The 15,778-nt window shown below is 41.2% G+C and overlaps 2 protein-coding genes across 2 annotated transcripts; both read right to left on the bottom strand.

Annotated features, from left to right (window-relative positions):
* Positions 1-1,781: 1,781 nt before the first annotated feature.
* comtb (catechol-O-methyltransferase b) lies at positions 1,782-3,184 on the bottom strand (the record flags this gene model as incomplete). Its single annotated transcript, XM_084440990.1, has 5 exons — positions 1,782-1,961; positions 2,092-2,223; positions 2,344-2,537; positions 2,644-2,761; positions 3,014-3,184. The coding sequence occupies 5 exons, from the start codon at positions 3,182-3,184 to the stop codon at positions 1,782-1,784; spliced, it is 795 nt and encodes a 264-aa protein (XP_084297116.1).
* Positions 3,185-5,985: 2,801 nt separating this feature from the next.
* LOC311311309 (SRSF protein kinase 3-like) lies at positions 5,986-11,097 on the bottom strand (the record flags this gene model as incomplete). Its single annotated transcript, XM_084440989.1, has 15 exons — positions 5,986-6,170; positions 6,320-6,412; positions 6,562-6,631; positions 6,836-6,943; positions 7,102-7,199; positions 7,425-7,830; positions 8,220-8,276; positions 8,508-8,533; positions 8,721-8,886; positions 9,034-9,140; positions 9,392-9,479; positions 9,599-9,686; positions 9,793-9,901; positions 10,137-10,282; positions 11,060-11,097. The coding sequence occupies 15 exons, from the start codon at positions 11,095-11,097 to the stop codon at positions 5,986-5,988; spliced, it is 1,785 nt and encodes a 594-aa protein (XP_084297115.1).
* Between the last annotated feature and the right edge of the window lie 4,681 nt (positions 11,098-15,778).

The raw sequence follows: 15,778 nt of genomic DNA, 5'->3' as shown, positions 1-15,778 counted from the left end.
CAGGCAAGTACAAACTGTATGATTGACTGAAATGTACAACTACAGAGAAAGAATAATAATAATAATAATAATAATAATACAGAATTACTTTGACCGACACTTATATCATATAAAACAAAGAAAAATAACTAGCTTCAGTAAATCAAGACCACATTCCTAATATAGCATATTCACAAATATTAGTATGTTTTATGCTTTTATGAATCTTAACACTGACATTTTTTTAATTTAACATGCTGCTGACTTTCATGTTATGAATCTCATATTGGCAGGAATACAAATATAAAGATAATATAAATATGAATCCTATTGTACAATGGTATGAGACGGGTGTACTGAAAAGATTTCAAGAAGAATTGGGAATGGCTTGATGTTCAATGCATTGTACCCACTGATAAGTTTAACTCAATATTTTCATGATTTCAAAAATTGAATCAGTTGTCCAATCAAATGGCATTGTTTTAAAAGAAAATCTAAATTCAAAACAAAAATGTAAAATGCAGTCTAAAAACAATATTCTGTAAATACTGTGAATTCAAAGACAAAACAGTGAAACAGTCTTTGACCAAGTGAAATAGCAAAAGATAAAAGGTCAATGTTAACACTTAAAGTTGACAAACATCCTATGCAGGGTAGTGTGAAAACGGGTATTACCTGATCATTCCATGTTGACTGGTCTTCCTTTCTTCCATTACTTGAGCCCTCCAGAGCAGGCCTATTCCCATACTCAATATTTGATATGTAGACTGTGCTGTCCTCTTTTATTTTTGAGCAAATAGTAAATCCACTATCATGTTAAAAATATTACAAAAGCATAGGAAAATGAGTTTTAACTTAGTATCTATCATCATGGCAGAATCACAGAAAAGAGGAAAAAGCACATCATGCCAGTGAGATTCTACAAATCACAGCCAAATCCCTTAAAAGCTCTCTCTGCTACTCTCCCTCACTCTGTTGACCTCCCACACTCCCCTGCTCTCTCTCCCTCAACAGAACCCTCTCTCGCTCTCTCCGTCAGTGCACTAATGGGCACAGATTGGGATTATCATGTGGGCGACTGTAAAGAAAGCCCTAGGTGGACTAGCCTATATATTTTCATGCAGCATAAGTATATGTAGTGCCCTCCCCTTTATGATGGAATTCAGTGACTTTGAAAGGAGATTAGATGTGCAGTGATATCATTCATACATTCTGATACACACTGTTCAGTACAGTGCAGAATATGTCAACCAATGGTGGTCTGCCAGTGACAACAAACAACTCATTGATTACAAATCACACACCAATGGTTGGTCTTATTATCTGCTCTGCAAGCAAGATATTGATGTACAGGATCAGTTCTGTTAATACCCAGCTAAGATGTATATCTTTAATGATCTGTTATCAATGATATCCACTGGAACTCATTATCTGCAAAGATTTGATAAATTACCCTGAACATTTTCTCAATGTAGCTCCAGTTTACCCATGAACGAGTATTCTAAAGTTATCAATTAATGGCAGTGTGTTTTAATATCAAGTTAGGACAATCAACATTTGCTGCATTTCAGTTCTTACACTGAATCCTGAAGGTACACTACTGCCACCTGCTGCATAAGACCCATGTCTGACATGAATTTCATCGCCACTGGCAGTCATGATACAAACACAAAGGTTTTCAATGGCACGTTTCATTTTAGCTCTCTATTAGGTACAATCTGAAATATATACTGTAGAGAGAACAAAGGGAATGTATGTAAAATGGCAGAAAATACATTATCAAGAAACGGCACCATGTTTGGCTAGCCTAAGAAGACAGATTTCTCCAGGCCGTCCTCTGCTTTGGTGTACTCCAGGTGGGATTTGAAGTAGTGACTGTCATAACGAGGGCTGTTGCGCACATAATCCAGATAGTCTGGGGTTCCTGGGCAGATAACATTGTCTGCCAGCAGCACACTGCCTTTCTTCAAGAGACCACACTCCTAAAGAGACAGAACCACAGAGAGAACCAGAGTTGTTTTTTTGTTTTTTTAAGTGAACCCACAATATCAAAGCAAGGGTCACGTAAAACAAGAGTTAACACTGAAGAGTAGTATCATTTATTCTACTGACCTCCAGCAGTTTGGTATCAGGAAGGTAGCGATCTTTCCAATGATCCAGGAAAACCAAATCGAACTCCTTTATATCAAAATGCTCTTTCATTTTAGGGATCCAGTCCCCAGAAGCCCCCTCTACCAGCTGGACCTGTCCAAAAGTGAAGATGACTACAGTATTATATACAAAAGTCCTGTATCCTGCTCATAGCACTTACGCAATTGACATGGATCATATGCTGTTCTGTTAATCCCTCCCAATCTCTTTTACCTTATCCTCCAATCCTGCCCATGCAATGACTTGGCGAGCGATGGCTGCGTAATCTGGGTTGAACTCCAAAGTCAAGAGGCAAGCGCCAGGGGGAAGCAGGCAGGCAATGCGCACTGATGAATAGCCACAGTAGGTCCCCAGCTCCAAGACAGTGCTAGGGTTCACCTCACAGATCACAGAGTCCAGAATGGACCCTGTAATAAACATGGGACAAATAGACATTTTTAAGGACTCAAGTGGCACTTGAATGGGATCAAACTAAGCTACATAGAAAAAGCATAATTAACCCATTTAGTGTACCTTTCTCATCCCCAACATTCATGGCCCATTCCCTCTGTCGGCAGTAGTTGTCGATGGCTGTGATCACGCTGCGAGGGTTCCCTCTAATGGCATCTCTGTGTACTGCACTCAGAATCCGCTGGCGTGAACAGGGAATGCGTGAGAGAAAGCACTGTGCTTGAGTTTACAGTGACCCAGGGAGAGAACTTTATTACATTACATTCAGAAAAGAGACACACTAAAGTTTTATTCAGTGTCCAAAAGAAGAAGTCTGTTCACCACGATACATAATAAGTTTGGCATGATCCGTACAGAATGGGATGGAGCCTTGAAGTCTGGCCATAGGGAGCACTGTGGAAAACACAACAACAAATCTGCAGTAAAGGCACACCTGGGGACGAGTGGATCGAGTCACGGCATCCAGAAGCCGTTCGACAATGACGTCATGCCACAGTAGTGCCAGTCCTCCATGATACTGCACAGCTGTGGGGATCACCCACCGGTACAGAGCAAAGATGACAGCAGCTGCCACAGCACAACCACAGGGAAGAATCAGCCACATCCTAGGAAACACAAGGGCTGTTATTTACATCAGTTCTTTATGATACAAACAGATGGAGAAACAACTCAACATTCGATCCATCTTTGTTTTGGTTTTTAAAGATTCTGTGCCCCTGTCCTGATAAAAGGGCCTCATGAAAATAAGGAAATTTATGGAGATCAATGGCCACATCAATCAGGCCTCTCACCTCACCATTCACTCCTCCTTTTGTGTTGGACTAATGAGATGGGTGTTCACTATGCAGCGTATGACCCATTCTCTCTTTTTATTTTCATTCAGCCATTCAAAACCTCAAACCCACACACTACTATGGAGAACTTACCAATTCATGCCATACATACACCAAAACATGAACTAAAGATTAGGCTAATAATAGTAAACACACAATATACATCCACAAACAATATTTTTAAGTGCATATCTACAGTCATCTAATGGAAAACTTTACTGAGTGGTTTGAAGAAAAGAGAAAAACGATAGAGAAGCTTAAAGTACCGGTGAAGAAATCTTAAGTGAAGGATTCTTCTGTGGGAAAATGAAAGTGAGGTGAGAGACTCTTGAACCCCTTGTTGGTAAAGCTACAGTGATACACCAGGAAAGGCTGACATAACACCTCTTGAGTTGGGCTTGGAGTTGCATAGTAACCAGCTGTGTTACAAAGCACTGTGTGACTAAAGGCCATGGCTTAGCGGCTGTGTCCTTTATTAACTAACTTTGACTGGCTGGCTGGGGTGAGATTTTGCTTTCACATGCACCCTTATTGTTACCCATATTTTCCAACCGCCAATACTACAGGCATTTACATTTCACATCTTAAAAGGGTTAGGATCTAAGATACACATAGCCGATCTTCAAAGCTGATGCAGAGTATAAAAACAGTTTGGGGAATGTTCAGAAAGTAAATCCTCAGTTAAAATACCATTTGAAGTGAGGGGAAAGATACAGCTTGGAGTCATTTAACCACAGCAACACTACTCAGATCAGCTAAAAGCATCCCGAGAAATGTGAAAGGGTGTGCTGAGCACTTGATACAATTAGGATATTGAAAACACATGGAACACATTTTTGGTGGACAGAATCTGGCTCCATCAAATATATGATTACATTACCCAACACATTCTTTAAAACAACAAGTCCATTCATATGTATCATATGCTCTACAATAATTATTTGAAGAAGAATAAACATTATGGTGCACTATTCTGGAAGGGCAAAATGTGAAAATGTAAAATTGCATTGGTCAATAAGCATGTGATGGTTACATTTCTTCTATGTCAAAAAAGGAAGACACCAATATAAAAATACAAATAAAAAATGAAAAAAGTAAAACTTAAGATCTTAATCTTACTTGCATGTGCAGTCGGTCTACTGTTGGTATAACGGTATTCCTCCTCTTCACTTCCACGTTTTCCTTCTGGGTGCCTCCTCTTGTAGAATATAATTCTTTCACACCTAGGAGCAGATCGTTTCTGTCTCATTGTGCTCACATTCATTTTCATGAGACTAACCCCTCCCCCCGCCCACTGAATTAATATGAGCTGAGAGGAATGCATGACGATCTAGCTCTCACTGGAGGCAAAGAGGCAAAATTCCAGTTAGCAACATAACCACAAGGACCCACCCACCCACAGGAAAACAGAGAAACAAACACACACACACACACACACACACACACACACACACACACACACACACACACACACACATACATACATACATACATACATACATACATACATACATACATACATACATACATACATACATACATACATACATACATACATACATACATACATACATACATACAGCACACACCCACACCAACACACACACTTAAATTAGACCACAAGGGAGGGGTTAGCTTACTTTGTGCTGTGGGGTAGTATAATCAGTCCAACTCTGGAGTCTCATAATCCCCTTCCATGGTGTTACTTCTCGGAGTGTCTCCAAGAAGCATTTTTACAGAGTCAGGGAAATCCCAAAGGGGGCTGTCCTGATAACACACTATCAGCATCTTGTACAACACAACCAGTAAGCAACCAACAGAAGAACTAAAGGCAGCCTGCAGGCAAATAAAACAATGTCAGTGCTCAAAAAAGCATCCATCTAGCATGTGATTTAACTGACCAGATTAACAGTGGCAAGCACTGTACCCGTTATCCATCAAGACTAGGCCCTGTGGATTGCAAAGGGAAATAGTAAAGATGTCTGAGAGAATGGGATCACTGCACATACATGTTTATTCACTGAAATCAGTGTACTTTTTAACAGACAGTGGTCCACACTGAATTTAATCTCCACATAAAGATTATTGGTCATCCGTGTGCTTCAACACACAAAGCATAGTTGTTGCTTTTTGTTTTTTAACCTTTATTTAGACAGGTAATCTCATTGAGACACAGAGGCTTATCCTCAAGAGAGACCTGAAAAGACAACTGCAATAATGATTTGCTGATCAGGTGAAAGGTCAAAGCAACAGAATCTCAAATACTGAAATAACAAGACCTCTACACTTTTCAAATTACTTATTCGCAGTAAGTCAATGTTAAAAACTTCAGGTATACTCATGTGATCGGTGGCATGGTACCACTGAGCCACCTCAGATAAGCTCCTTGAAGAGGAAATAGTCTCTACTCTGTTATCGTCTGTAACGCTGTATTCTTTCACTAAGTGTTTTGGTTTTTAGCAAAGACAAGACCAGCCACCATATCGAAAGATCAGAGTTCAAACCTGCTCAGATGCTAAGCAAAGTGGACACTGTGTGTGTCCTCTGAGACACGGGTAGGACAGAGCAGTGTCTATGAGTACATCCAGGGGTGCTTCAGCATCTGGGCTGCGGTGGCTCTCCTCTCTGGGACTAGCTCCAGCATGGTCAATAGGAAGGAACTGAACTGCTCTGCCTGCTCCTGTGGCCACTCAAATTTATCCATCAGTATCTCACACAAACTCCATGGCTTCAGTCTGGAGATGTGTCGCAGCTGCCCTAAAGTGGAAACATAGCTGATGAAAGGTTGCATTTGTTCTGTCTTGATAACATTTTGTTACTATGTAATGCCATATTGCCAAGTTGTAAAATACCAGAATGAAATGCACGCGTTCCAAGAAATATGGTTGAAAACAATGCAGGTTTACCTTTGTGGTTAAAGTAGCGCCTGGAATGTCTCCCAGAGAGGGCAAAGTGAGATGGTAGGGGCCCCAGTAGCTCAATAATGTGAGCAATGTGATCTGGTGATATACATACACAAGTGTTAAGGCTTCACCACAGCTAAATAGCATAGTATCCCAAGATGCAGACAGAGAGATCATAAAACACCGAGGTCCAACATGAGCAGAAGCAATATCAAGGAGAGAAACCAGTAAGAGACAAGACGAACCTTCTTCTCGAGAGTAGTTGTCCCCTGATTGAGGTTCAAAAAGATATTCTCCTGTGGCCAACTCAAACGCCTGAAAAGAGTTAATGTACAACTCTGCTCATTGTTCAAACAGACAAAACCATTTTTTTTACTGCATAGATTCCATTAGAAAGTATATGCAACATATTGTATGCATACTCACAAGTCCATAAAAGCCATTAAGACATTGACCAGAATACCAGTTTTAATTTTGAATGTGCTGTATTGATGTGTGGAAGGATTTTGTGCTCCCCACCATGCAGGCGGTGCTCCAGATGTCTGCTGGAGTGCCATAGTCTGCTCCAATCAGGACCTCCACAGAGCGGTACTGGCATGTCTGGATGTCCTCTGTGAAGTGTTTGTGCTGGAAAAAAAGCATAGTGTGGGGTTTATTTAGCAGATGCTTAGTCATTATGTTTAGCAGAATGTGTTGCACCAACATTATTTACTGTAGCACCATTGAATGCATTCAAAGTCTGTGATGTATGTTACTTCATGTGCAATTATCAGTTAGTCACTTACAACCCAGCAAGCATTTCCCAGGTCTGCAATCTTGATAAAGATCTTTTCAGCATTCTGTGGCTTCAGAGGATTCACAAATAGATGGGTTTCACTGAGCCCTGGAATCATAACCAATAACTTTGTCTTAATAATTCTACCACCAAGATTAACATGACTGTGCTGGTGTAATGTGATTTCTATATAATGTACTATTTCAAATGTATCAGATTGTTAAGGGAATTGAAATTATAGTGAATTTTATATTACAAACAAGGGTCTAAATTAGCCTTAGGTGTTATAATACATACAATCCAACTGATAACAAATGCTGCAACCTGACTGACCACTTGGCGACGGAGGTTGATTGGCTCTTTCTGGAGAAGGATGTAACGGTGCAGATCTAGACCCAGAGGCTGCTAACTTCGCAGTCCTCGTTGGTCCATGGCCCGAGCTGTGAAGGGGTCTGACGGGAGGGTCTTGGCTGCTGTGTTCCATCTGAGGGGGGGCGGCTGACTCCCTCCTGTCAGAGCCTTCCTCATGCAGCAGGCTCTGTCTCCATGCGGTATGCACGGGACCTGGAGGCTTAGGGGGAGAGATGGACCTAGGGGAGCTACAGGAATTGGTGACATCAGAGAATGACACGTGAGGTTTGTCTCTCTGCTGGAGGTCAGCGCCACTCCCCCCACCCTGTGGCCGTTTCTTCTCCTTCCTCGTCAGTCTCTTCCTCCGGCTCCTGGACACCTTCCCACTCTATGAACACCGTCAGTTCAACAGGAAAGAGTCAGCATCAGTATTTGTAGACCTTATTTTGGCACTCACACAGCAACACCTCTGAAACGGAAATGCAATTCATCATGCGGGTTAATAATCTATGTATAAAACAGGATTCCATTATTGATAGAATGAGTATAATCTCAACAATATGATTATACTGTATAGTTGATTACACCCATTCAATATATACAAATTCATATTACACTCATTTATATCAGATTCCACTCACACTGTACATACAAATGGATAAGCAACATAAATAATGACAGTTTCACAAGATATTAGTATCACGTTCCTTCCTAACATTTCCCCACGTCAAAATGCAGTGAAAAGCATCCATGCCCAAAATGCCAGCACCATCTTACCCACACCCCAAGGGTCTGGAAAACCACAGTCAACTTCCCCAACAAGTTGGACACACTCTGATATATAAGTCATGATAGGAGGGGCAGGAAGAGAAGAGCGGAAGAGACACGGCGATCAACAGAGGAACAGAAACAGAAAAGAAGATGGGTGGGTGGGAACAAACACAGGGTCTACTTGTCCTAAGTCAATTACAACATTTTACTCAACATGCCCTTGTGATCTAATGCTTAATTTCATACAATGAGAGCCCATTGTGAGAGGAGCTGATTAGAATGAATGTGTCATACCTGTTTCTCTCTTGAACTGTTGTTCACTGGCATCCGTAGGAGAATAGGACATCAGAAGGCAACAGGAAATGAAAGCATACTGTAAACCACAATATTGGCCTCTTTTTGCATCTAAATCTCTTTTTACCCACTTATTTTCAAAAACAAGCATGTTGACAAGAGGAATGTGTGGTTGTTTGACAAACACTGGCATGTAGGAAAATAGAGAGCAACCTGAGGAGCTGGTGTGAGCAGGGGACACTGGCAGTTGCCAGAGCTTGGTGTTGGCTGCCAGCTCCTGGATGTACACCTCATCCATCCTCAGAAGGATGTTCTCTGGCTTGATGTCTGTGTGGATTATCTTGCATTTAGAATGCAAATAATCTAAGCCCTGGAGCACCTGTGATAAGAGACAGTAATGATACACTGCGGCTGCGGGACTTATAGAAGCACAAAAAGTAGATTATCCGTTCACGAAACCAAATGAAACTGCTAGGTTGTGAATGGTCAAATGCAGGCAAATTGGTAAATGGTGGAGACACATCACCTGTCTGAGGATGCTCTTCACACAGGGCAGTGGGAGGCCAGTGTAGTTGGATTTTATAATCCACTTCAGCAGCTGGTGACCCAGCACTTCAAGAACCATGCATACATCTGAAATATTGTGGAATCAAGGAGGCCTTCTCCGAAAAATATATCAAACATTACTCAACCCTTGTAATTACATGTAGGTGTAGATGTATAGACAGATGCATAGATGTACAGTATAGATGCCATCCATATACTGGTAGGCTCACTGTCCTGTACCATTTCATGTGAAAGGTCAAGCCACTGACTTCATAGCTCTGTGAATGGTTGCCTCACTTTCTGAAAGGATGTTCTGTAAAACTTTATGTAAAGGATACGCTCTCCATTCTCTCCAGAAATGTTGAAGTCATCGATGAGCTGCACAACAGTCTCTCGCTTAGGATCTGTTGGATCACTGTCCCTTACCTACAGTACAAGCAATTGGTGAGTGGTAATGTACTGAAATTGTATTACTGTGGCATTATAATGTATAGTGTACTTTGACACACTGATCATATCAAAGATAATAACAAGGATTTACTTACACATTTAAGTAGTTTGATCTCATCCAAAGCAGTTTCTGTGAATGTTGGAGCACTCTTCACCACCTTCAGAGCCACAAAACGCCTCTTCCTACATAGTTACAAATTATGTACAATGTATGCTTTTAGACCATTGACCGTTAGGACAGTTATGAGTCAGTCAATAACCATGAGACTGATTTGACTGAGGTACTTACTCAATATCCCAGCACAGCCATACAGTGGAGAAGTGACCCCATCCCAACTTCTTAACCACTTGATAACGATCAATGAAAATGTCTCCAATTTGTACTGGGTAGTACCCACCTGAGATGGAAATTGCAGCCTCTGTTGATAAACTTAAACTGGTGGCAAACGTATTTACTTTCAGACACTCAAAAAAACAGTCAATCATGAATTGTGGCTCTGGTGTGTGTGTGTGTGTGTGTGTGTGTGTGTGTGTGTGTGTGTGTGTGTGTGTGTGTGTGTGTGTGTGTGTGTGTGTGTGTGTGTGTGTGTGTGTGTGTGTGAGAGAGAGAGAGAGTTAGTGAGAAAGAAATACCAATGCAGTAATCTGATGGATTCTCCTGTTCCTCGTCATCAGATCCCAGTGGCTCAGGTGAAAGAGGATATGAATTTATAGGGAGTGGGCTGACAGCCAGGGGTTGGCTGGGGCTAACTTGCTTGGGAGAAATAGGGGGCTCAGGACTGAGGGGTGGTTTAGGGGTGAAGGGTGAATTAACAGCAAGGGCTGATATAGCAGCAGCATATCCAGATGACGGTGCATTGGACATGATCAAATGCACTATAAAAGGTTGATGCTGGACCAGAGGCAGGGCAGGATATCTGAGATGATGATACTGATCTTTGAGAGACCTATAGAAAGAGACAAGTAGCACTTTACAGTGAGGCAGACATTTCTGAAATTGAACAGCCTACATATTGACAGGCCTAGGCACTATACAACTGCCCGCAAAAAATCATTTTAAATGGGACAAACAGTCAATGCGCAAACGTGTTTATTTTTAGCCCCGTTTCAATGAATGGCATCGGCATGTCAACGTAAATAGCTCTTCGAAGCTGGCTCGGCTCCGTATCAACTCTCTGAGCGCGTGTTATCGCCCGAAATAGCCGAAATGTTGTTGTAGCTATGACTTATCTTAACTCCGTCATATCTGTAAACTTGTGTGTCACACTGAAAAACGGCACTACATAACGTTAAATTAGCTTTAGTGTGTATATTGTTAACCTTTGCTATTGCCTATAAATCCAATGAATGGTTAATAGCTAAGCATATAAGAAGAGCTATATAAGAAGAGCTATTTACATGTTCATATGTATCCACAATGAACAACCCAAGGGTTATAGCATGTTACGTTTGGTTAATTAGGTTTTAAATAACGTTAGCTAAGCTTAGCTAGATATAGCCAGTTAGGGTTCGGTCGTGCTGGACTGGTCCTAACTTCTTGTGGCAGCGTAAATTACCTTTGGAGAACCAGCTGTCGGCCCGAAGCAAACACCATACATACCAAAACAATAAATGTAAAACACCATATAAAACTGTTTAATTTTTTAATGTAACGCTAACATTAGGCTACTCACAAGTAGGCTATCTCCTCGCTTCTGAAAGGAGAGTAGGCTACAATTCTACAGCTGTCGAGGTGCGGCGTTCTTTCCTGACACACGTCTCGCGTGCATGTACGTGCGGTTTCGAAAATAGATCTTTTTTTGAGGGGGTGGGTTATTTTCTGGACTCAAATGCTTAACGAAGTGATAAATAGCCTTTTTAGCAGTTGCTGCACCAACCTCCCTCCCACTATGTTCAAAGGAAGATCTTCTACTTTACATTACAGTAGTTTAACAGAAGCATTTATCCAAAGCGGCAATAATTGCATTTAAAGCAACATGGCATGAACTGTTGAAGTACTACAGTATAGATTCTGTAGTTTCACTAGTGATCTATGGCTTAAAAGGCAGTCCCACGGATTCATTCGTCTCAACATGCAATTTAAGACTTGGGGAATTGCCCCCGCTGTTCATGGTGCCCATAGGCGGCCTTCACACGGGACTAGTGTTACATGGGAACCTCATGTGATTTAGAGATGACCTAGGGCTTCATTGATAAAACTGTGCGGTGAATCCACGTTATTAAGCTTGCTTACCTAACAGTGTTGGGCAAGTTGCTCAATGAAAGTAATCAAGTAAAGTTACTGATGACCTTCTCTGAATAGTAATTAGATTACTTTACTGATTACTCTCCCTGAAAAGTAATCAGATTACTAATTACTTTGCTTTAGAGTGACTTTCTAAAACCAGGTCTTTCCTTTACGAATCATAGAAGTGCTGATCTAGGATCGGTTTTGCATCTTAGATCATAATAGACATAATAAAATCTGATCCTACACCAGCACATCTCGACCTTGATCACATAACAGTCAGTTCAGCCATGACTACAGAGACCGCATGCGCATATCAACCAAATGAAAGGGAGCATCATAGGTATCTCAAAGTAATCCCATTTTTACTAGGTCAGTAACTGTAATCTGATTACTGAAAATTCTAATGTAATCCCTTACATTAAAAGTTACTGGAAACAGTCTGATTACAATAAAATGTTACTTTGTAATCAGTTACTCCCAACACTGTTACTTAAGCAAGTTTGAAAAAATACAAACAAAAAATTCAGATTCATAACAGAGCGCATCACGTCCCACAGTGACTTACGACACTTCAACGCCAGTTTCCCATTATAAATCACAATCAACCTTAAACTTGGTGCACATGAGTGTGCTATCTTTGTAACACCCTAATTAACGCCAACAATTGCCTATAAATGGTCAATGAACCACCCCTTTCATCCATTCATAAATAGTGACTGCATGACGACAATACTGGTGATTTCAGTGTAAAATAGAAGCTCTTGCAGCAGTGACTAAACCAAGACTGGCATGGTGGCTGAATGACAAGGCGTCAGTCTCGTAAACTGAAGATCAAAGTTCAATCCCAATCCGTGTCACTGTGATAACAATATTAGTTGAAAACTGCATCAGTTCCAAAGCAATTTTTCCTACGGTTTGCCTTATTGTTTGTGAGAATGTCATAACATGCAAGTATTGTGTAAATGATTTGGCTCGGCTAAATGATTAAGCCTATCATTATGAGCCAACACAAACCTGTAGGCCAACGTGTTGGTGGCGCGGTTTTGTACCCTATTCCTAATTAAACCCAGTGGTTTGTTTTAATTTATTGTGATCATTGACTCACACATGAACAATCTAATTCCTAAATATTGTTCAATAATTACAGATCTGATTACAGATCCAAATATTATTCAGGATTACACTACTGTACAACATAACTAAGGGGTTCTTTGCAAAACAAACATCTCCGTTTGTAGATCTATTATCCTAAATCATGCCCATTAGAGGTGAGGAAAGCGGGGTTTAAAATAGTATATATTACTATAATAATCTCTTGATATACAATATAATATTAATCAAAAGAGTGACAATATTGGACACTGACAGACGTTGGCCTATTCATGGAAACATTCACACGCCCTAATATTTATTCAATAGTACAGCACAATCAAACTTCTAAAAACAAGCCGTCTCCGCATCAGAATTGCTGATATAAACGCCACACGTCGGGTCATATTCAGGGAGTTCGCCTATATAATTGAGAGGTAGGCCTATAAGGGAGAGGTAATGTCAATTTATTTAACACAATGTATAGGAGGGGCCAATCAATGTCACAACTTTTCGACTTTCATCTGTCTGCCATCTGCATTTTCATTTCTTTCTGCTTTCTCTCTTTCTCCTCTTTCTTTTTCTGTTTCTCCTCTTTCATGGCCTTCCTCTTCTCATTCTTTTCCTGCTGTTTCATCTCATAATTACGCCTCATCTTTTTGAGGTGAGCACAGATGCCCCCAGATGTCTTAGATGGGGGCTGGTCACTGGTTGCCCGCTCCCCAGAGAGAGGCTGAACAGAGCTATGAAACATCCTGGCTATATTGTAACTTCTACCCTCATCCTCCTTCCTCATCTCCGTCCTTAACCTGGTCATCCTCTCCTCCAACTCCCTGATCATGACGGCCATCACGTTCTCCAGGTGCTTCTGCTCCATTTGCCTCTCTGTGTCCTGGATCCTTCTCTCTCTCTCCTTCTTAATCCTGGCCGTCTCGATCCTCCTCCACTCATCTTCCTCCCTCAATTCCGTAGTCAACCTGTTCATCCTCTGGTCTAACTCCCTGGTCATGAAGGCCTCGTCCTTCTCTCTCTCCTGGTTCCTGACCTCTTTCTCCTCCAGGCATGTATCTATCATCGTGGCTGTCTCGCTCCTCCTCATCTCATTTTCCTGCCTCCTCCTCTGCTGGTCTTCCTCCCTCACCTCCCTCTTAAACTCGGCCATCCGGCGGTTCATGTCTCTCGTCACGTACTGCAGGCGCTCCTCCACCCGGACCGTCTCTCTCTCCCGATGGTCCTCCAGAGCTGCCCTCATCGCCGTTTCCCAGGGTTGGCTCATTCCTAAAGGCTGTGGGGGGTCAGGGGGGGCACAGGGACAACCAGTCAGTCACACAGGGTCACATTCATGCAGTCAATACACTGTAGTACAGTGATCATAAAATATCACAGTGCATTGGCTACTATCATGGCACAGCACTATTATACATAGCTTCAGTGTTGCAAGATGTCACAGTGAACTGGCTACTGCTATTAATAGCAGAGCAATACAATACATCACAGTACAGTGCTCCTACAATAGCTTATATACCAATTTATATTACAGCAAGCATACTGTAGCTATACAGCATTTTACAACACAGAAAAGTGGGCCCATACCTAGCTACTGTATACAGCTAGTTTAGGTGCAAAGCGTCTGAGCGTCAAGAGACTAACAAGCTGAACACATCTGCACACAGAGTGAACAGTCATCATGTATTGCAAACATAAAGGCAGCAGTAAGAAAAGAGGAGAGAAAGGAACAGGATGAGAAGGTAGCAAAGCTGCTGGTCAAAGCTACCAGTCTGCTGGTCAGTTTTGAGTGTCTATCTGGCGCGCTACTGGGAAAATAGTAGGCTAGTGCTGATGATTTCTGTCACAGGCAGCATACACCACAAGCCCTCTCCAGTCCCCTAATAGGTCTTATTTCATTTCTACTTGACTATTATCTTAATCAAGCATGCGACATTTGAGCAATATGATGATAATATGGCTAAAAGGTAGGCTACAATATGCACAGTGCACTGGCTACACATACAGTAACTTCAGTTTTACAAGATGCCACAGTGCACTGGCTCCTGCATCAATAGCAGAACAATACAATACAGTACAGTGCTCCTTCAATAGGTTATATACCAATTTATATTACAGCAAACATACTGTTATATAGCTCTTTAAACATACAACAGTAGTCATAGCTACTGTATACAAGTACTTTACAACACAGCACAATAGACCTACAGTATACCTAGCAGTATATAATTATTATTATCGTTATTATTATCATATTTATATTTATCTTCCTCAGTCTGACTGAGCAGCTCAGTCCTATAGGAGAACAGCTGGTTATTCACCAGATCACTGATGAAGAGGAGGTTCACCCAGGAACTCATATTACCCAGACACATCACTGCTAGTCCTGTAATCAACCAGTATCGCTCTCAACCTCGACAGATTCTAACCTGGTTAAGCAAAGTTCTGAGAGAAATATGTACTCTATTCTGTCTTCAATTTGAGGTGTTTTTGTCAAAGAAAGCAATACAGAATCATTTTAGAAAGTTCCAACTATCCCCATTATGGACTTACTTGTTTTCTCTTAATTAGTGTCAAATGTCTGTCAAATCCAGAAATCACTAGCTACTCTGATGAGGTGGAATGGGATCACTGACTATTTAAGTGTCTGCATCAGTAACGTCTACTATGACGTCATAAAAGCAAGGGGAGATGTAGAGTGACGACGCGCCCTCTAGTGGTTCTTAATAAATAAATAAAATATGTTGGGCTGCATTGAGTTATTATTCACATCGTTTCTAAGACACTTACATTGAGTCACTGTTTATTGATTTTGATTATATGTGTGCAGTTAAAGACAGAATAAAAGGCTTTTCAATAGGTTTTGGGACGCTGGGTGTAAACTGACTACAGTTCCCATGATGCAGACACCCCGTGCTTCCTCACTATGTCAATAGATTAATTTATCTTG

This window comes from Borostomias antarcticus (assembly GCF_949987555.1).
Source record: "Borostomias antarcticus genome assembly, chromosome: 7".
Classification (NCBI taxonomy): domain Eukaryota; kingdom Metazoa; phylum Chordata; class Actinopteri; order Stomiiformes; family Stomiidae; genus Borostomias; species Borostomias antarcticus.
The sequence above is the reverse complement of the archived record's forward strand: the minus strand, read 5'-3'. Positions and strand labels throughout refer to the sequence as shown.